This window comes from Apium graveolens, chromosome 7, assembly GCF_009905375.1.
Source record: "Apium graveolens cultivar Ventura chromosome 7, ASM990537v1, whole genome shotgun sequence".
NCBI lineage: Eukaryota > Viridiplantae > Streptophyta > Magnoliopsida > Apiales > Apiaceae > Apium > Apium graveolens.
This window is the reverse complement of record NC_133653.1, coordinates 183204590-183226980: the sequence shown is the minus strand read 5'-3', so window position 1 is coordinate 183226980 and position 22391 is coordinate 183204590. Positions and strand designations below refer to the sequence as shown.

At 33.0% G+C, this 22391-nt stretch overlaps 1 protein-coding gene across 5 annotated transcripts; it reads left to right on the top strand.

Annotated features, from left to right (window-relative positions):
• The first annotated feature begins 475 nt into the window (after positions 1-475).
• LOC141672608 (uncharacterized) lies at positions 476-21216 on the top strand. Of its 5 annotated transcripts, none has more exons than XM_074479256.1 (20): positions 476-769; positions 5208-5762; positions 6259-6341; positions 6462-6536; positions 6631-6792; positions 6879-6957; positions 7091-7245; positions 7640-7703; positions 9959-10038; positions 11854-11925; positions 13079-13129; positions 13234-13385; positions 13551-13641; positions 14987-15067; positions 17412-17489; positions 17591-17626; positions 17720-17763; positions 18271-18349; positions 18448-18538; positions 19871-21216. In XM_074479256.1, the coding sequence occupies exons 2-20, from the start codon at positions 5228-5230 to the stop codon at positions 20983-20985; spliced, it is 3123 nt and encodes a 1040-aa protein (XP_074335357.1). In that variant the 5' UTR covers positions 476-769; positions 5208-5227; the 3' UTR covers positions 20986-21216. The 5 variants fall into 5 exon arrangements, with proteins under 5 accessions (XP_074335357.1, XP_074335354.1, XP_074335352.1 ...); XM_074479253.1 differs by lacking the exon at positions 476-769 and adding an exon at positions 1896-2300 and having other exon boundaries at positions 11857-11925; XM_074479251.1 differs by lacking the exon at positions 476-769 and adding an exon at positions 1896-2300.
• The last annotated feature ends 1175 nt before the right edge of the window (positions 21217-22391 follow it).

The window sequence follows — 22391 nt, the reverse complement described above, 5'->3', positions numbered from 1 at the left end:
TCTTCCCCAACCCCATTTTCACCATTAACATATATTTGAGAAATTAAAACATGAATATCTTATTCGTTTCTTTAAAAAAATCATGCATTATGGTAATCAAATTGAATTTTAGATCATCCTCTATATATTTATATCATCAAAATCATCGAAGGGTGGTGTTTTAAATTTCTCAATTTCTTATAAATTTTCATCAAATTTGGGGGGTTTATTTTCAATCGTTTTTTATGAAAGATGATGTTATGAATAGTTTTATCTCGTTGTTTACTATCCATTTATGTATATATATGTGTTGTTGGGTTGCGGAATCGATAATCGAGGTCGAAAATTTTCTTCGAGATATGTTTTGATTTTTTTAATCGATTGGTTTGACCTATGTTACTAATAATGGGTTTAATAGATTGGTAAGAATTATAGCTTTATTTTATGACATGAATCATAAATATTTTGTTGTATTTTGATTAATTCATGTTTTGACCGGAAAATTGTTTGGTTTTAATCGGGGATTGAACATGATTGATTTAACGTTCATTCATAGTTATCGTAGTGGTTTCATCTAAATTGTAAAGTGTATTTTGATTATGTGTGGTGTGAAAAACGTGATGAACCATACTATTTTGGTTGGATTGAAGGTCGTTGGTGGTGGCCGGAATCTGGGCTTCTCATATTCCAGTGAACCTGTTCTTCAAATGAAGAAGATGAAGTGCAAATGTCTGTTTTACCCCTGCAAATATTAACAGAGTTTGACGGAAGGGACGGGAAGCCACACTTTGTAAGTAAACGATAAGTATAGTATAACAAGTGCTAGTTTATGAATTGTAGTATCCCAATTGGTCTGACACGTAAAGTTTACGTACACAAAATGCTTTTTACTTATAATTATATACTTTCTTTCACTTTTAATAATAGTGGGTGACAAATACCAGATGTATAGCAAGCAAGGTATTGTTATTAATAGTTAAAAAAAATGAACTTATCAGAATTAGTGATTCCCCCTCTATTTATGGCTCTCCGATATCATTAATTATTATCCCCACTCAATGAAAATATATCATGAAGAAATATATAACGTGGATTAGAATATTCCCACTAAGGAAAACAATAAAAGTTCACTCCAACACAACTCTATTCATATAAATTTATAGTTGGTGTAGATGAAAGTATGTTGGACATTATTTGCTTACAATCTTACATATTATGCACACAATTTACAATTTCTTAAACTATCAAATAAGTATACTCTACACTCCATTTTCCTAACTCACAATAAAACACATAAACTAATATACTTTACAATTTTACTATGGTACAATATCTTTCAATGACTAAACCCAGTCACTTTACACAGACATTACTAAAAAGAAATCCAATCTACAGAACAACTAATTTCTTTGCTAATTACCTAACGAAAACCTTTTTATAATAAAAATAATAAAATAGTACAACCAACATTACTTCATTACTCTTTAAACTTGCACATACATCAAAATTTATTGTCCAACCTTTTCGTGCATATCAAAATCACAAAAAGATGGAGATTAATTGTGTTTTTACTAAATTGACTTTAAATTAAAGCTTACAAACTAAGAAAGGAAAATAACAACTTTCGCACAAATTAATTACTCACTAAATTCAACTAAAATAAATACACCTCCTTCATATTAAATTTTTCTAGATCAACAAATATCAAAAGATGGGGTATTACTATTATTTCACAAATACAACCATAAATGCAACTAATAATATTATTATTCATTCATACTACTACTTGGAAACCATTTATGATTATTTACCAAATTACAATACTTGTCACCCAGAAATATAGAGCGGGCAAATAAACACTAGTGTTTTATAGAATTAAAAATATTATTATAACTTTAAATTAATATATCTATAAATGATAAAGTGTGTCATCAGAAATATATTTGAAAATTAAAACGGAAATCCGTTGCAAAAAATAAAAGAAATTAGTGGGGCCCAATCCTTCAACGTCAAAACCCGTTGTCGTATATGGGCGCGTACAATCACTATAGATAACCCCCTGCCTCAAAAGTCATACCAACTCTCAATCGGGGCACGCCTCATTTTACACCTAACACTCTTTAAACGACGTCGTTCTAAAGTTCAGTACATTAAGGAGATGAAGAGGGGCTTCCTGTTAATCAAATTAGGGTGTGTCCCTATACATTTTCCCCAAACAGTCTGCAACACATTTTACACACACACATAAACAACAATTATACATATACCCATGCAAGGACACCCGCCACAGACCAGCTTATTAACTGATAGTTCATCGAAAGGTAAATTTCTCTCTGTTGATTATTATTGTTGATCTTCTGAGTTTCTGTGTGTGTATGTATGTATGTAAAATGCATGTGATTATGGCTGTTGAGCCTGATAGATGAATGTGAATTTGGTTTATATGTATTTAGTATTTACTTATTACTATGTGCAGAGAGAGTCTCGGGGAGAGGGGGAGAGAGGGAATTTGGCTTATTTATATTATTTACTATATGCATAGGGAGGGAGGGAGGGAGGGAGGGAGAGAGAGAGAGAGAGAGAGAGAGAGAGAGAGAGGAGAGGGAGAGCGAGGGAGAGAAGGAGAGAGAGGGGGAGAGAGAGAGGGAGAGAGATTATGCATACACATATATGCAGAGGGAGGGAGGGAGAGGGGGGGGAGATTATGCATACACATATATACACATACCAGAGGACTCGCTAGACAGTGGATTACTGTTAATTTATTAAAAGGTAGATTTCTCTGTCGTTTATGATTGTTAATTGTCTAGTGTTCTGTATATATTTGTGTATTATATGTCTATATGAGATGAATGTGAATTTAGCTGATATGTATATGAATTGAATATGAAATTAGCTGATACGTGTACGAATGAGATGAAAATGAAATTAGCTGGTATCTATATGAGTTGGATTTGAATGTAGGCATTTAATTAGCCGAAAAAGTGATATTTTCATTTACGTATATGAGTTGAATAGAAAGCTAGCTGATAAGACTATGTACAGTTGTACACTACACATATATGCATTATGTATATAATGTAGCAGTACACTCGCCATAGAGCTGATTAACTAACTTTAATTCTTTAAATAAAATAGACTTTTCAATTGTTTTGTGGATGTTCTCAGTCTGTACATGTATATAGTGAGATGAATGTGAATTTAGCTGATATGTTTAAGTTTCCGCAAGGTAATGCTAATCAGTTTCTTATAAAAGTAGCGCTAACGGATGAATTTAGATATGTTCTTTTTATTTGGTTTGTTGACCCTGATTGGTTGATTGGTTATGCTGAAACAGTACATCCGTACAGGTTAAAATTACAAAAATCGTAATATGTATTGAAGAGACGAAAGCTGATAACTTAAATTAATTTATTATTTTACAATGTGAAGTCAGAATCAATCCAGACATTGTTTTTGTAATTTTGTTTCTTACCACGAAGACATCTGTATGTATATATATGTAAAGTAATTTTTTGTATGTTTTCGATGTTGTCATGTCTAATTTGTTATCAACATTCTTAAATGATACTTAATTTTTCTTCCTGTTGTAGCTTAGAGCTGATTTTATTCTTTTCCTTTTGATATGGATATTCCCCTCTCTTTTTTTTTTTGCTAAATAGATATTCCCCTTTAATGTGCTTACATTACAGTCCATGGTTGTTAGAATTCCAATCTTTTTTACCATGTTCTCTTTTTTACATCATTAAACCGTTAGCTGACAAGGTCTTAGATTTTCCAACCCCCCCCCTTCAAAATCTAAGTTTGCAATTCAATATTATAAATGTCTTATACCGGTTTTAAGTTATCTGCATTACTTGGGATCTAAAATGCTTGAAAGTTTGTTAAGTTATTGCAAATTAGAACCAAAATATATACTGGAGCGGTAGATTTTGTAGGTCTTGTCGTCACTATATCTGTTCTTCACGCACTTAAAAATTACATTTTCGATAATCTGATACGTTATTATTTCAATGACCTAATTTGTTCTCTTATTAAATTTACAATGGATTCTAATCACCATATGGTTTTAGGAAGTCTGAGGATCTTAATCTTTATATATTTTAGTTCTTTAATTTTTTTCAATCTCTGGGGGCTTCTGGATAGAGAGTTGTTCTGAATTTTCTTGACATAGTTGCATTTGAATCTACTGCAGGAGAAGCTTCTTTTTGCTAGTTGAATTTTTCATCTTGTTGAGCTTCATGTGGGTTTTATATGTGATTTTAATCTACTTGCAAGATATTTTGTCTTCTGGTATTTACAGTGTCTCCTATATATAAAAATAAATTATCCTTTGTTAAAAATAAGACATTAAACAGGAGCTGTCAGTACAGCTTGGATATTACCAGGTTTATTAAACTGCTGATTAAGCTGGTACATGTGAAGGAGGAAAGATGTGAAAAAGTTCGGGGTATAATTCCTCCATGTTTGTAACTTGTAAGTAGATAAAGAAGTGATTGCAAGAAATGAACATTAGAAAACCAAGGTTAATGATATACATGGTGTAAATGATTAACCAGCAACTGGATATTCACTTTTACAGCCTGAGATATTTTGGATGATTGGCAATTTGAGTAAAGGGTTGGAAACCTTATTATATTTAGTAGGAGTTTATTGTTGAGGTATTTCAAATACATACTAAACAAGACTAATCAGGTTTATCTAGAAAATGAATTATTCTATCAGTTCCTAAAAACTTTAAGTAGCCCAGAAAGAAAAACTTTTACTTTGCTTGACATGCTTGTTGATCGACCTGGAAATTTACTTGGGTACCTTTTATCACTAAAAATGTTTATTTACTTATAAACTACTTGAGAAATATATTTGTGACTGATGGGAATCAAGTGACGAGATAAGGCAGCATAACTACAAATAAATTAGCCAACTCAGGAATCAAGCATGGATGAGTTGAGCTCATCTCCTTGTTCCAACCATTGCAATCTATACTTATCTCACTAGTGCAGGAAGTGGAGAGAGGCCTACCTCTATGATTTCACCATTATCACGTTAATCCAGTGATTTATTTTGTGGTACTATTCTCTAATTAGTGATACATATATTACACTGTTTTGAAATTTTCTGAACCTATTCATGTCTCTGTGTGTCTATGATTTTGAAAAACATGTAAACTATTTGCAAGATTGTTTACAGGTAATGAATTTGTTCTATTTGAATTTTTCTTACTTTAGGTTTGAAAGTGCCGATTTTAATGGAAACGGAGAATTTTACCGAGGAGGCCGCGGATAAATTAATGCTTCCACCAACACCAGGAACATTTGGAAATCGTGACGAACTTATTTCCTATGTTCGTGAATTCGGTGCCAGCCAAGGATATGTGGTAACTATTAAAAAGTCTAAGAGAGACAGAAGAGTTATACTTGGTTGTGATAGAGGAGGTGTTTATCGCAACAGGCATAAGGTTGAGGAGAAGAAGCGTAAACGAAAAGCATCTTCTCGTCTTATCAATTGCCCTTTTGAAGCTATAGGAAAAAAAGATGACGACTTGTGGGTGCTAACAGTAAAACATGGTGAGCATAACCATGAAGCATTGAGGGACATGTCCGAGCATCCTTATAGTCGTCGTTTTACTGAGGAAGAGGTCACACAAATTAAGTTAATGACTGAAGCTGGTATAAAACCAAGACAGGTTCTCAAGGCTCTTAAGCAAAACAATCCTGAGCTACAGTCAACGCCAAGGCATCTGTACAATGTAAAGGCTAAAATTCGTCAGGGAAATTTTACAGGTCAGAAATTTCAAATTCCAATACATAAAGTTGCTCATTGACTGGTCCAGACTAATAACTCTAGAATGTCTTTGTTTTAGTTGGATATGTTAGTGCAATATTTTCCTGATGGGAAGTATGTCTCATGCATTGACTGTCATCTACATCCAGATAAGGAGTATAACATTCGTTTCATGTACCAAAACACGTCATGTCACAAAACCAGAAATTTAATCAGAGTTTTTTGTTTCATGTACAATATTATGAAATTGATGGGTCTATATCGTCATTTTTTCTTGCAAGTAATTAAGATGTTCTTATAGCTCTGATGAGAGTAATAAGAAGTTAGGAGCTGATTTAAGTGCATCATCTTATTCACAAGTAAATTAAGTCATGTTTCTGTGTTAGGATGTCAAAAGCTGCCAAGGGCTTTTTTTTTAATACAATTAACTCCGGTGACTATGAAGATACTATTAGCTTTATAGAGCATGAAACAACTGTTTTTTTTCCTTTGCAGCAAAAACCTTTAAACCATGGAGATCAAATAATTCTGCTGCTGTCTTAATGCCCAATGAATCGTCTATACAACACAATCATCCTGTATGTTTTAGTTCATGTGTTGGTTCCATATTACCCTCTGCCTCGCCCCCTAATACATATACATGATTTGTAGCTTGTTACTGTTTTCTTATGTGTTCTTTCTCTATAATTATATTATAGCCAAAGGTTCCGAACCTGATCGGTGGAAAATTTCTGGAGTCAAAAGCTTCTGAATTTGTTGATGTTGTGAATCCAGTAAGCATGTTATGGCAGCAAACTCTCTATTCTATATAATTTTTCACCATTTCGTGTATGTGTAAAATTAAGAATACTTGGAACAATTTATCAGGCAACACAAGAGCTTGTTTCTCAAGTTCCTTTGACTACCTATGATGAGTTCAAAGCTGCAGTAAGTGCAGCCAAACAGGCTTTTCCTAAATGGAAAAATGCTCCATCTACTGTCCGTCAGCGGATCATGTTCAAGTTTCAAGAGCTCATTCACAGGAATATTGTAAGTATGCATAATGGTTCTCAGTCAATGTATGTTCCTGGCTAACTTACTGTCACATGCTTATAAGATGCTTTACATCGAATCAGGACAAGCTTGCAGTAAGTCTCAGTACAGAGCAGGGTAAGACATTGAAAGGTGCTAAAGGTGACGTGCTTCGTGGTTTAGGTTAGTGTTCTTTGTGCCTAGATTTCTACATAATTAAAAAAAACATCAAAAATGCAGATAATCATATTTCTGAAGTTATGCTGAATTTTGAATTAAAGTTGAAAATATGTATCCACATTTTGAAATTTTACAGAGGTTGTTGAGCATGCCTGTGGAATGGCAACTTTGCAAATGGGGGAATTTGCTCCCAATGCATCTAAAGAAATCGACACATACTGCAGTAGAGAACCACTTGGTGTTTGTGCTGGAATTTGTCCCTTTGATTTTCCTGCAACGATTTCCTTGTGGGTATGTTGTTTGCACTTCTCATTATTAGTATTTCTTGTCTAATATCCTCTCAATTGGATTTAATTTCTTTACAGTGTTTTACTGTAATAGTACTTTCAATAATGTTAATTCCTTAGCCTAAGAGTAGGTACTTGCATCTATGTCAGTGTCACTGTTCGCAATTTTGTGCTACTGGTGTTAAATCTAGCAATTAAATTCCTTATGAATGGCATAGCATAACTTTGTGATTTTTTACATAGGTGCTACTTGTTTCTCTTGTATAATATAAAGTGTAAATTATATTTCATTGCAACTGTTGTTGCTGCTATATTCGGTATTGGAAATTATTTACACATCAAGCATAAGAAGGGATCTGATTCTTTTTTCGGTTTCTTGTATTTTCAACTATTGGCAGATGTTTCCCTTAGCAGTCACATGTGGCAATACATTTATACTGAAGCCATCTGAGCTGAATCCAGGTATAATATATTTCAGCTCATATTGTTTTCATGTTTACTTTCTAAAAACAGTACTGCTGATAAAAAAAATTAACATTATTGACTAATGAACCATTTTGATATATCTTTTGGACTGTAAGTAGCGGTGATTCATTTTGCACACGGTTCATCTTTAAAATCTGTAAACTAGGTGCAGTAGTTGTTTCTATTTTCTCTGAAATATAATCAGACCCACTAAAATTGTCTCTTTGTCCATTTTGAAGTAAAATTACAGCATGGAAAAGTTGACAACACTTTGCCGCTGCTATTTTATACTAGGGACCTTTTCACTCATCCCTGCTCAATTAAACTAAACTATGCCCAGATGCATGGTGATCATTTTGAAATAGTACAAGGCACTTCCTCAATCACCAAGTTGACAGTCAAACCAACCAAAAACAATTTAACACATGAAAGTTAAAAGCATGTACTGCACCAACTCCCACATCAGCAACATGGGGAAAGTCTCGATGTACACAGCCTTAACCTTATATTTTATAAAGAGGCTGTTAGCAAGTTATGAAAGTATTTTTATATTAAGTCACCATCTCAAACAAGATTCTTCTAAAAAAGTGTAAATATGTTCTATATCGCTCTCTCTAAATGTTAGTGGACCTCAAAAGATGGAGTTTTCTCCTCTCCAACATCATTTTGAACATTTTATATGATTTTATCAAAAATTGTGAACTTAAGCGTCTCTCTCTCTCTCTCTCTCTCTCTCTCTCTCTCTCTCTCTCTTTCTCTCTCTCTCTCTCTCTCTAAAAATGACTGGGCCATAAAAATTTTGACCATTGTCCTTCCTCTAACAAATTAGTCAAAGTACTGACAAGTCAGCAACACTTAGGATCACTACTTAGAGGCATTCTTGTGATCATTTATCTGTCTATGGCGAAATTAATTTTCTTTAATGACTGACACTACATTATGAATTGCTCAATTCGAAATAGCCGATAATTATTGAGGAATAAAAACTGAGTGATTATCAGCTTGTCTCTCCACCTTTTTAAGTCATTGAACATTCTTATTTCTTACAATTTCACTTGTACAAAGTTAAAATGGCAGACACTAAAAGTCAGTTATTGAATATTTGCTTTTAATTGAGAACTGATATAATTTCTGCCCAGCTTTAAAAATGATTTTATAGGTCACTGATGCTATTATACGGTGCTTTATGTAATCCGCTGGGGGTAGGATGTGGTTCTGCATTGACACTGGGATTCCTACTTGTTTTGTCTGCATGATTCAATTTTCTAAGTCTTTGCATTACATCCTCTTGGTGAATAACTTTTTTTTGGGAAAAGTGATTGTTCATTGCTTGACACTAGGAAGTGAAACTGAGTTTTTTTGGGAGTCCTTAAACAAATTGAATTACATCTCTCATTAAATTCATTAAACTTTTATGTCAGTCTAAAATCTGGGAAATAATACATTTTTCCTTTCTCTTTATTATTCTTTCAGGAACCTGTTTCTTATGCTTGCAAGTAAATAGTTGTTAAGTCTATCGATTTAATATTCATTTTACTTTTACAATATATATAGAAAAAATCTTCTTAGTATGAATTTAGATGGCACCATATCATATCGCGTAATCTTTAGGATGTATTCATATTTTCACATACATTCTAAAAGATTTGCAATGCATGGATCATTGTATTCAGGTCATTCAGATCCATGTCAAGGAACTGCACCAATACAGGCCAGTATAATTAATTATTTTTTATATGTGTACATACTTGAGGGTATGGATGTGAGTGTCTCTTTGGGTGCAGCATGTATTTGCACCTACTAAAGGAAAATAATACATGAAAAATCTTCTCTTGATTAGGAAAGATAAATTCATGAGAAAAAAAATTATTTTAGATAAAAAAAAATTATTTTACGGTGCTGATCTATGCTGCTGATGGCAAAATCAACAGAGTCCCATTTTCTCAAAAAGTTATTATGTTATTGCTACATGCTGTATTGCTATTTCTTATGGACATTTAGGTCAGAAAGGCACCAGGCTAGTTGCCAGATAGTACAAGTCAACCTGCTATGCAAAAAAGGCAGTGAGATAGCAATTTGCATATGTGTAATCTTAATTTTTGGTATCTTCCACTTTGGATGCTACAGCATTTTGCTGAAGCGAAACAGAGTCATGAGTTATCTTAAATAAGTATAACTATTTTTGTGCACCCATTTGAATATTATATAAGATTATAAGTAATGCTTCTCAATTGGTCATTGTGTTGTTTCAGGGGCTTCAATGATTATTGCAGAATTGGCAATGGAGGCAGGCTTACCTGATGGCGTCTTAAATATTGTTCATGGTTCCCATGTACGCTAACTTGCCTTAAAATCCTTAATATTTCATTATTTATGTAACATGCCTTATTCAGGTACTGGTTTTCTTTGGCCAGTTACTCGAAGTTGGCCTGAACTTTTGTACTGTGAAATTATTACACAGACCTCTTTCTTTCTATTAAATATGCAAATCTCCTAGGATTTAGTCATAGGCAACTTATCTCAAGTACTTTAAAGATGAAAATGATAAGTGAATTTCTCTTAGATGTAGCATGATTCAAATTATTGCTAAAAATGTAAGTTGTATGTCTTTCCTCAAAACAGATAGTAACCATCTGAACACGGTACATCTGTTGATAAGCATTTGCAATTGAGTTTTTTAATTTCTTTTATAATATAATTTGCATTTCGACAAACATCAGGTAGAGAAAAGTGAGTTTTTCTATCATTATAAGAAAAGCAACAATTTACATATTGCACTCACCAAGAGCTTTCAGGGGAAAAAAGGTTTCCCATTTTCCACCTGCCTCGTTTTTCTTGTTAGGAAACTAAAAAGTGAACGTTGAAAACAAAACCGAATGCACACAGTGATTGGATTTTTATGCAGGTTTATATTCTATCATGCTAAGGTTGATTCAGATTTAATAAAATCGAATATCATGTTTCAAATACTATTGGATGGATATATAAAATCAACGTGTGAAGCCTTATGGATTTATAACCTTAAAGTGTCAATTCTTTAGAAGTCAGAGGTCAAGGAGTTTGGTGGGCCTTGGAAGCCAAAAATAGGACCAGAATCCTCATTGATAATTTGTTGTAAGGCGTGGGTGCAATCTCTGTAGGGAATTATAAAAGGATTTGACTTTTAGTATGATTCTTCCATGGTTTTATTTTATTACCTTTTAGGAAAGAAACAATCATCTATCCTAGTAGCTCCTTTCCTATAAAAGAACTTAAAATTCTGCAATAAATTTTATAGTACCACCGTTTTTTTTTATCATGTACAACCCTATGTGGTCATAATTACTGTATATGTAAAGAAACTTGAGAAGCCGCTAAAATATAGAAGTCATATATTTCCTTCAATACAATTCAAACCACATCAACAAGAAAAAGTAATCACACAGCACACACACATCTGCATCTATACTATCTATTGAAGACGATCTTGAGATAATCCATGGTTGTTTGGAAGTTGGTAGTACATATTTTGGGACAGATAACAACATTTAAATTGGGCTTAATTTCCAGTCTTTTATATTGCATTATTAGACTTAAATTCTGTACTATCCTCTTAAAGCTATATTGGACATTTTTGTAGTCGGTGAGTCATTCGGGCCTAGGGCCTTAAAATAACTGAAATATACTATTTTTTAAAAATCTATGCAATATCATTAACACAGCCAAATTTTGTGTATAATATAATTTTTATTGTCCAGGCCCGTGCGTAGTACGTAATCTGGGTCGAATAATTATATTAAATTTGATTTGAACTTTAGTCTTTGTGTTAAAACATTAAAATCATTACCATGCTATTAAAGCCATAATGGACATCCTTTATAGTCGGTCGGTCATTAAGGCTTATGAATAATTGTAATTGCTCTAAATTGGTTTTTCGAAAATCTATGCTATATCATCAACATTTTCAATGTTTTATATAAAAATGTAAATTTTTTAAGGTACACAGGTGCGGGCTCTTCGGTTACTTGTAGATTATGCATTCTCAGTTAATCTGACAAATTTCCGCAGTTTGAGGGTCTAATATGTGCAATTGATATTTAAACCTATTTATTATTTATTTTTTGTTACTGTTTATAGCAGAATTTTTTGGCTTACATCAATTTTATAGCAGGATATTGTCAATCAGATATGTGATGATGATGATGTCAAAGCAATATCATTAATTAGCTCAAACAATAATGTAAGTTGATTTTTTTTTCTGGTTATCTTATGTCGAGCTTTGAGTTGGACTTCGATTTTTATTAACATGCACAGTGCAATCACATTAGTCTTGTTTGGCCTGCTCTTTTGTGTTCAGATTTACACAGAATATATTCACAATCCAAGTTATTAAAAAAAGGACCTTCTTTACTGTTGCTGTTAAATATCATATATATAATTGGGAAAAGATATTACCTCAGAGATTTTTTTAGTAGCGAAGACCTAGGGGTAAATATGGTTATGAATAGGGGACCTCTAATTTGAGAAAATACTAAATACTAAAATTATACTAATATGTCGGCACATCGTAATATTGGATCCCACTCGAACTGTAGCATATATATCTGGGATGGAGAATATGCAAGAGAATATCCAGAGAATATCCAGAGAGAACTAAGAGAGCTTCGTCATATCACCATATATAACATACACCTAAAATCAAATCAATACTTGTGAATATAACAAATGAAAAAACAATATATAGTGTATGCATCGACAAACCACCACAAACGGACAGGTCAGATGTGGATGACAGAGCAGGGATGAATAATGCATCTGTTGTCCGCATGACACCTTGCATGGGTGCGATGCATGCCTACTCGGACGATGTAATTGACTTTTGGGTTTGTGGATCATGATTAGGCTAGGCTGATAGTAGTGACTGATGGTGTCATATGACAAGGACCACATATAGTGATCTTGCAGGATACATGGAAGTTTGTGTTTGTACGTGCACCGATATAGAAAAGATAAATTAATCTCATAGTAGCTTGATACCAAGAATAAGATATTTAATATTATTTGAGGATGTTACCTTATAAGAATCTTACATATAATAGGCAAAGACCTAAACCAAAATAATAATAAAAAAGGATTAGTAGTGTGTACTATCGCAGTACTATTATGGTAATATTTTGGAATTAAAAATTTGTATGGAATCTTATGAGGGCAACATCTTGCCTATCCGTTTTCTATTAACTATTAAACTTCTGAGGGCCAATATTATTGAATGGAAGTCATGTAAAGTAGTATCTTACTGCAGATATGCTTAATCAAATTTCTAAATCAGATTCATTTACTGAGGTGAATATGTTTTAGCTTATTTTTGTTTTCTTTCTCATTGCATTCTCAAGGATGGAATGTATACATATGCAAGGGCAGTGGCCAGAGGCAAACGGGTTCAGGTTAACAAATTTTCTTTTCCTTACAAATAGGTATTGTTGTTGGTATATATATTAGATTATTAAATTAGCTATTATTGTAATATGATTCTTTGTTGAGTCCTCAGCCTACTCTGGGAGTGAAGAATCATGCAATTGTTATGCCTGATGCGAGCTTTGATGCAACTTTGGATGCATTGGTCTCTGCTGGCTTTGGTACTGCAGGTCAAAGAAGCATGGCTCTTAATACAGTTATCTTTGTTGGTGGCTCAGGGTCTTGGTATGATATCTCTAAAACCCATGATATCTCTGAAACCCGTGTTAGTTTCTCTTTGTTACATCTTATCTATGAATGACAATCTAATTATTATGGCGCAAATACTGTATGTTCCTGATATTTTATTATGTTTGAGTATCTTTCTCAATTATGAATGGCTTAGTTCAGGGAAGAAGAACTTGTAAGGCGTGCAAGGGCACTTAAAGTAACTTCAGGAAAAGAACCCGGGGCTGATCTTGGACCCGTTATAAGTAAAGAGGTAAAACCGTAAATTTTAAATAGACTTTCAGAATATAAATATAAATACATGTTTTTTTTATCGTTGTGTGTGTTTAAAAATAATTTCAAAATATAATACATAAACACGACATTTTGCATATTCAATTCTAACCCTAATTAATACTACAAATAAGGCAAAGTTCTACACCTGAACTCTACGTAAATAGTATATTAATACTAAAGAATAAATCAAATTTTGCTACAAAATGTTATGTTCGACACCTGAACTCTACGTAATAGCACATTAATACTACACAATAAAGCGAATTTTTCTATAGAGCCCTAATTAATACTACAAATAAGGCAACTATTGTTGCAGAACCTAAAATTTTGAATAGACTATCTGAATTCAATTGTTAAAATATCTCATGATTTCAATACAAAATACAAAATTCAGCTGAAGAATACAAAACTACAAAATAAGGCAAGCTCTGCCGGAGAATCTTAGTTAACTTACATAAGAGGTATAATTTCTAAGAGTTCTTAGGCTAAGAGTACTAGAGGAACATGACCCTTATATTATATTACATTTAAGTTTACGATGATATATAATTTTTTAATGAGTCAATCTTAAATATATTTATATTTCAGTTTCGTTTTTATAAACTATATATTGTCATATTACAACTATAATATCTTTATTTGTAGTTGTTTATTCCTTTTTTCTGGTGCAAAATAAGTAATTATTTTTCATTTTATGCCTTTTAATTAATGAAAATATTTGTTTCCATAATAAGTTGAAAATTGATTTTATAATCTTGAAAAGGGTCTAAATATTACGAAATAACAAGTAGAGGTATATTATATGCTTTTGAGACGAAGCTTGTGGGACTATACATGCATTTAGCCTGTACAAATTATGAAGTTACTTATAGAAAATTTTTAATAAAAAAATATATTGTCAAGGAACCAGTTCTCCTAAAACCTCAAGGTATTAAAGGAAGGCTCTAACACTTTTCCTCACTCGAAACCCCATGGATCACGGGAGCCCATCTTTTGGACATTAATTTGCCTTTCGTGCCACGATAAATTGTGAGAATATTTGGGGGTGGCAGGGATCGAACCATGTCAAGGAACCAGTTGCTAGAGGAAGACCCTTCCATGATCTTATATTATTATTCTAACATATATTGTAAGAGTATATTGTATAAGAAAATCAATGGTTTATAAGATGAATTCTAATTACTCCAAATGTCATCTGAAGCTAAATATGGTTGAGTATGTCGAGGGAGTATGGACCTATAACTATAATCATCTAGTTACAGTAAGTCCTGTGAGTCTTGTTCTTTTCTTCTTGGGTTGACTTTTTTTTAAAAAAATTACAGGCAAAGGATCACATATGCAGACAAGTTGAAAGTGGAGTTGAAAGTGGAGCTAGACTTATACTTGATGGGAGACACATCATGGTAACCTTTTCCTGCTTATATGGCCAATGAGTGTTAATGGTGCATTAAACAGCATACTTTCTGTTAGATTCACTCTTTCTGTTACTTTATCATGTTTCAGCCAAGACAAGGATATTGTTGTTTATTTTTATGCGAACTGTATAAATATGACTATAAGCATGCCTTGTCTATACAATTTGCATTCGATAGATCTTGGAATGTTGTAGAATTGGATTGAGTGGCGTGTGGTACATGGTAATTTTTATGGGATTTCAGCGAAATTTTGTGATCTGAAACCAATGTCTACGATTGGATACAGTCAGCACTCAGCAGCATAGGCATGCATAATGTATTCCGGTGATTTAATTAATATATTGTGCTTACATGTGATTGTTAGAGAGTTAATCTGTTTGATTTGCATAATATTCTGAGTACGCAATTCTCTTTTTAGGAGTTCTCATTTTCACTCTGATAAGAATCAAACTAAATCAGATGGACAACACAAAATGGTACTGAGATTTACTAAGTTGCAAGAAATTAATACGAGATAGATTACTAATATGTTAAACAGATAAGTTTAGACACCAGGTATTACAATCCACCACAATTCGAGGAGTGGTTCTACCTCCACAGAGACTCCACTTCTTCACACTAGTTTCATCCTTCCCCTAATATCCACTCAGACCTTTTATTCCTTCCCTCCCCCCAGATTACCCAAACTACCCTTTTAATTAATTACCCACTCCCTTTTCTTTTTTTTAACTGCTCCATAATTTTTTTCTTTTTACTGTTTCTCCTTGTGTGTGTGCGTAACTTGGATGGACCACCTTGATTTTCCTGCACACTCTTTTGTATTCTATATTTTGGTTACTACTGTCTTAGGGTGACAATGATACACGACATGAGAAATGGTTTAACCATACTTGTATCTAGTACAGTCATGAGTTGCAACTAGAACGCTGACAACCAATTAATGGTTGTATGTATGATATGCTTACAGTTTGTTACTGGATGAAAACCTAGGTTTAGTAACACCAAATCCAGATAAACAGTTTGTTTGTGCAAGGCGATGGTAAAGAAGTTGATCATAGTTGGCAACGGCTAGTCAGAGATCCCCCACTTTCCTGATGGTATTGCCTGGAAAAAGACAGTCCCAATTTTCACTTGGCTAGTAAATTTTGGAAGTTGATTTTTTTTTGTGCTTGTGTCGAATTTCAGAAAACGGAAAAATATAATTCTATAAATACATTTTGTGACAGAAAGAGTATTTACAAACAAGCTGCTATTGTTGAGCAGGAAGATTATTTCCAGGTTCATTTTACTGTATATGTGCAGTTGGAAGTAATGGCAATATAGTTTTTACTTTCCTAACATAGTTTTTAGTAGATGATATTATGATACTGGTTATTGACTGTATAAATTCTTTTAAACCCAACTAAAGTCCAGACAGACCTTTTCTAGCAAAATGATGTGGAGCGACTTTTAAAAGATTAATATGTATTATATAATATTAATATATATGAATTAAGTTATCATTAATCTTTAATGAGGTTTAGTTAAATAAGGTGCAAATAATTCTAGGAGCATTCTGACTTATAGTAGTTTGTTTGATTCATTTGATCACGGTAGTAGATTAGTATAAATAGTAAATATTGATTAGAATTATTTTCCTTATTAGGGTTTTACTTGGTAGAGTTTAAGATCCTTTTATAGAAATTACAAGGAGATTCAATCTTACTAATATTTTAGAGCTGAATGTAATTTAATTCGAATGTTTAATAATAAGTCTGCTGATTTATTCTGGTTTCCACCTATTCTCTGTGTAAATAAAATATATATCCTCCTTATTCTAAATACTGTCCTAAATCACCACATTTAAAAAAAAATCAACAGTAGGCATCTCTATGATATTCTCTGAACCAACATCTGTGCCTTATTGTAAGAAAGTTTTATTAGAAAAGGATGAAATGTTGCACAATAGTATATTTGTCAATTCTGTACTTCTTTGTTTTCATGTCAAATAAAGACATCAAGATTTCTGATTGTATAAACCCATATGGGTTGTACCTTTAGTGAAATTTATTGCATAATTGCACCATAACCGATCACATTATTCTCTTCAATGTTGGGATTCTGCATGATATAGGTGAATGTGTTTGATTCACAATGGAGCGTTGCAAACTCCATTCAAAATAAAGTCAAACATCAATTAACCAAAGATATTACAGTATAAAATTGTAAAGTAGAAACTGAAAGATGTCTTGAGTTGAACTCGGAATCTAGGCCGATGTTCTCATTTTTTACTCTTTATGCTGAATTTGAAATTTTTAACTTGTGGAATTCATTATTTGTCAATCAATTGTAGGTTCCAAGATATGAGCGTGGAAATTTTGTTGGTCCAACCATCCTGTGTGATGTCACATCTAGCATGAATTGCTACAAGGTACATTTGTCATGCTTCTAGTGTCACATATGTGGTGCGCTAAAGATGATACTTCATACCTGAAATGAAAATTTGAACAAAAAACCTATTGTTGGTTGCAGGAAGAGATGTCTGGACCTGTTCTTCTTTGTATGCAGGTATTTTATAAGTCAGTTATTATTCTTCTTGTGATCATATAAACTGTGTAGGCCAGAGATACCTAAAAACATTCATATATTTATGTCTTGCAGGTTGACAAACTAGAAGAGGCCGTGACCATTGTCAACCGAGAGAAGTATTTCTTTTCTATTCCAACTCATCTTGAATTTCCTTTCAAATTATTTAGTTCTTAACTGTCATCTCTTCAGCCTAGATGGTATGTATAATTTTAAATCTTCTTACATAATATATAATTTCCATTAAAGACTTTAATTTGGAGCTTAATTAAGTTCTTTTTAGGTGGACTTAAACCCTAATGTAAACTACAAAATTGGGCTCCAGAACCTATGGCTTGAGTATATCCAATTCAGTAAAATAATAATAATTATAGCATAAAAAAGAAAAAATTCAAAGAAAGAATTAATTGACGAAAAGAATCATGTCTCCCATCTAAGAAAATTAAGAAATGTGTATTTGTTAACATTCCTGCAATGGAAAATGTCAGATAGAGCTATATAAAAATATTATCTTCGATTTTCACTGAATTCCGTATAAAATTATAATTTTGTTTGTTGTTGTTGGACTAAGCTGGACTTGTCAGAATTACTGTACCATAATTTACTCGCAAGCTCTGTGTTTATAGGAATGGAAATGGAGCTTCCATATTCACTACATGTGGTGTTGCTGCTAGGAAGTTCCAGATTGAAGTCGATGCTGAGCTGGTGAGCGAGTTTGTACTTTTAAGTTTAAAAATTCCAAACCAGTTCTTCTCAAAATTTGTAACATTGGTATTATCTAACAAGTCGTAGAATTGCTTTAGGTTGGTGTCAATGTACCTGTTCCGATTCCATTGACAGTTTCCTCATTAGATGGTTCAGAGGCTTCTATATCTGGTGATCTGAATTTTCATGGTACAAGTTTCTTACTGTCTCTCTCTTGCTCTATATTATGTGTGTATATTGTTTTCTGTTAGAGAGAATGATAGAGACTTGGGTATCCAAATAATTTATATGCTCTTTGCACCAAGGCACCATCGTCTTTAATGTAGTGAAATCCCAGAAAGTAAAGTAGTAAGTACACACTACGGTACAACATTTTGGTACAAGTATTTTTTTTATTTTATGTGAATGGATATCACATAGTTATTATTACTACTTAAGCTGGAAAGTTTACTTGCAAATAATATGGTAGAAATTGTCCTGTACAGACCCTTGAGATGTTACCTAACTGGTCAGCGCGTCACATGCTAATAATGCTGTATTAATTTTTTCACTCGTAAATCTGTCATCTGGTGACCTGGACAAAACAAAGACAGTTATCACGTACATTTGGTTTGATGCAAAACAAAGTTGACATTTTTCTAGCATCAAGGCGTTTGGTTGAATGTATGTCATGTTAGCTCTGAGAACTTTTTAGTAGCAAAGAGCTTGCTGACTGGAAAATATCCTCCCAGCGTTCAACAAAATATCATGCTGCTGTAGTGAGAAATTTAGAACCTCTTCAATGATGTTAGTCTTGATAGGATCATATTCTACGGACAACACTGCTAAGTATTTATTTACCTGATCCTCTTCCTCTTCCAGATATATTTACAGTTAATGCCTTGCATTCGTGGCACACTTCCCTACAATATATTTGAGATCTAATTCTGCCAAAGTGACACATTCTTTGTAACATTGTGCCACTATCTTGCACACTATAGTAGTTTCCTGTCTCCCCCACATTCTCATGTTGAATTCCTACCTCTTGGACTTGGTATGATAGACTCGAGTCTTGGTGCACCAGACTTCATGTTTGTTTTGCTTTATCCAGTAACCAAAAAGCAATTTACAATGATAAGACACTAGAAGTCATGTGGAAAGGTTTCCTCGGTTCACTTGCCTCTCCTCTTTTAAGAAACCAATACCTGATTTTCTCTGGTTTGATTCATCTGGTTTTATATACTCAAAAAAGAAAAGAAAAAAGGGATACGTTATTAGATGAGTACTGTTTCTGGTTGAGATCTATACGTGGAATTTGGTTTTTAATTTCATTTTTTAGGTACCTTCTCCATTTCTAGAGATAATTAGGCAAGTTTCAATGTTTTGTGTTTTTATGTCACCAACATTTTGAGATCTTGAAATGGATAAATATTTCTAACATATAATTGATTGTATGTAATGGATTACGTATTTGACATACAATGATTAATCACATACATATCAACTTAGATTCCAATTTCTTTGTCTTGTTTATAATGTCAGGTAAGGCGGGTGTTCAGTTTTACACTAAAATAAAAAGAGTCGCACGAAACTGGAGGAACTTTCCAGCCAGAAGTCTTTTATTGCCTTCCCCTCTTATACCTCTGACTGAAAGACATCAAGCTCCACACGAAGTGCAACCTCCAACATATGGAAGTGATATGGTACCCAACCTCGAAGTTGTACCAGCTACACCTTCAGCATCTGAGAGAGATATAGCTAGCCAAAATTCTCTACTATCTTTGCCTCGATCATCTGAAGTTGGTTCACCAAACCTGATACCACATTTTTCCACATCTCAAACCATTGTTAGAGAGCTATTGAGTGAGGGGAGGTCAGCTCAAATGTCTTCTGGATCGGAGATGGCTTCAATAAACAGGGAAATATCACTGGCCATGCCTTCTTCTAGTGAGGAGCATAATTTAAATGTTCACAGGACATCTTTATCCACTCTACAAACATCCGAGAGAATGCATATACCTCTAAAATTTCAGTCTGGTGATTCTTTTTCCCTGAGATCACCAAGGACTGGATCAGATCTGTTTCCTAGCAGGACTTATGTGCCACCAGCTTCTCTCAGAACTGCAAACACTGGTTCAACATCTCTAAGGATGGACATTTCCATCGATCATGACTCAGAAATTTCAGTTCCTACATTGCATGGGAAAGACATGTTGAATCTAATGTCCAGCGAAGACGACTATATGGGTTTAAATCTTCATATGACACACATTAATACTCAGCCTACCTTTGGAAGTAAATATGCTCCTACAGCATCTCAAACGGGCAACTCTGCAGGCCTGCCAAATTCTGGAGGTGTCTACATGCTGCCACCTCAAGCAGAAATTGGGCTGATGCCTACAAGGGAAATTCCGGTTATGCATCCAGCTTCTGAGAGGGAATATTTGTATTCATCTTACAGGAATGACATGGTCCAATCCCAGATGACAGGTTCTATGCCTTTAACTACTGAAAAGATGTACATACCTTCAGTTCAGGGGAATGATGAGTTGCCAACAGCATCTGAGAGGTTTAGTCAGAGAATGCTTGATCCAGCAACAGTGTATATGAGCCAATATTCTGGTCATGGGTCACCATCAACATCTCAGAGGCGGTAGGTGTTGTCCTTTTAATCATCTAGTAAACATTAAACAACACATAGACGGGTAGTCCATTGCAAAAAAACTGTAAGGTTTCCTAGCTTGTAATGGTGAAAACAGTTTTGTTGAATTTTGAATTTTCTTTTACCAACTAAACTCCAACCAAGTTGGTATGACCATGCAAAATGGCAAATGAAGTTTCATACATTGCCTCCTGAATCATGATGCCCCTTCAGGCTTTAACTGTTATCAATGGTCCGTTTCTCTGTTTTGTTCAATCTTTAGCTTGTAATATTGGATGAGTAAGGTCTGACATTATAACTCGGCAAGTCTCTCACAATATACATCAAGAACACTCCAATTTTGCTGCACATTTTTTGAACCTTTAGCATTACTGTAAAAAATTAGGTGTCTGCAAAATAAAAAGTATATCTAAATTTATATTTTTTTAATATTCTGTTTTTATTTGATCAAATTATACGTAGAGGTGATCAACTCCATTAAATTGAACTAACCTCAACCTTTTGTAGGCTGATTAAATAGATAAAAAAAATATACATCCGTAGTTTCGGGGCCTAAATATATTAATATTTTAATTAAATAACTTCTTAAACCATTACTTGAAGACATATGTTAATGCTATCAGTGTTAACATTATTAAATTATATTTCATTTTGGTTAACAATGTTTAAAATTCGTATGAATGGCGACTAATTATTTTAAATTATTTAATATAACTAGGTCTATAACCCGTGATAGACACGGATATACTCTAAACTCACATATTGTAAAATTTGTATACATGTTATTTATACTAAAAAATTAAGAGAATAAAAAGGGTGGTGACCTAAATGTCACTTTGAGTTGAAAAATAGTTAAAAATATCACTTTTTAAAATTATGGCCCTAAATGTCATTTCAAAATACTACATCATATATAAAGTTTAGGCAAGAAACCCAAAATGCTACGTAGCGTTTTGCTTATTATTTTTTTCCTACAAGTACAAAACGTGTAGTTAAGTTTTTTTTGTTTTTTCTTGAAAGTACAAAACGTGAATTTAAATAGTATTTTTGTTCCAAACGTTACATCATGTATTGTTTCGGCCCCAAAACACTACTTTATGTGACGTTTTGCACATATCAATTTTATAAAAAAATATTTTTGACATCAAATAAAAAATTTTAATTTCCAAAATACTAAACAATTATTTAAATTGTTTTTAAAAAAAGGGGATTGATAAATCATAAAATGTTACAAATTATTAAATTAAGTTATATTTTTAAATTTAAAATTATTTAATTTAAAATTTACATTTTTTGTTCATATGGTTTACGGCTAAAAGTAGGCCCTAAACCTTAAATTAGGTTTAGCTCTAGGGTTTAGGGCCTAAATCTTAAATCAATGTAACATTTGTTAATTTCTTT

Bases quoted from the DNA above. Each gene is read 5' to 3' on its own strand.
- LOC141672608 (XM_074479251.1), top strand. From the start codon at position 2,249: ATGCAAGGACACCCGCCACAGACCAGCTTATTAACTGATAGTTCATCG. The intron at 2,301-5,207 runs GTAAATTTCTCT...TTCTTACTTTAG, and splicing joins AACTGATAGTTCATCGAAAG to GTTTGAAAGTGCCGATTTTA. The intron at 18,350-18,447 runs GTGAGCGAGTTT...GAATTGCTTTAG, and splicing joins TTGAAGTCGATGCTGAGCTG to GTTGGTGTCAATGTACCTGT.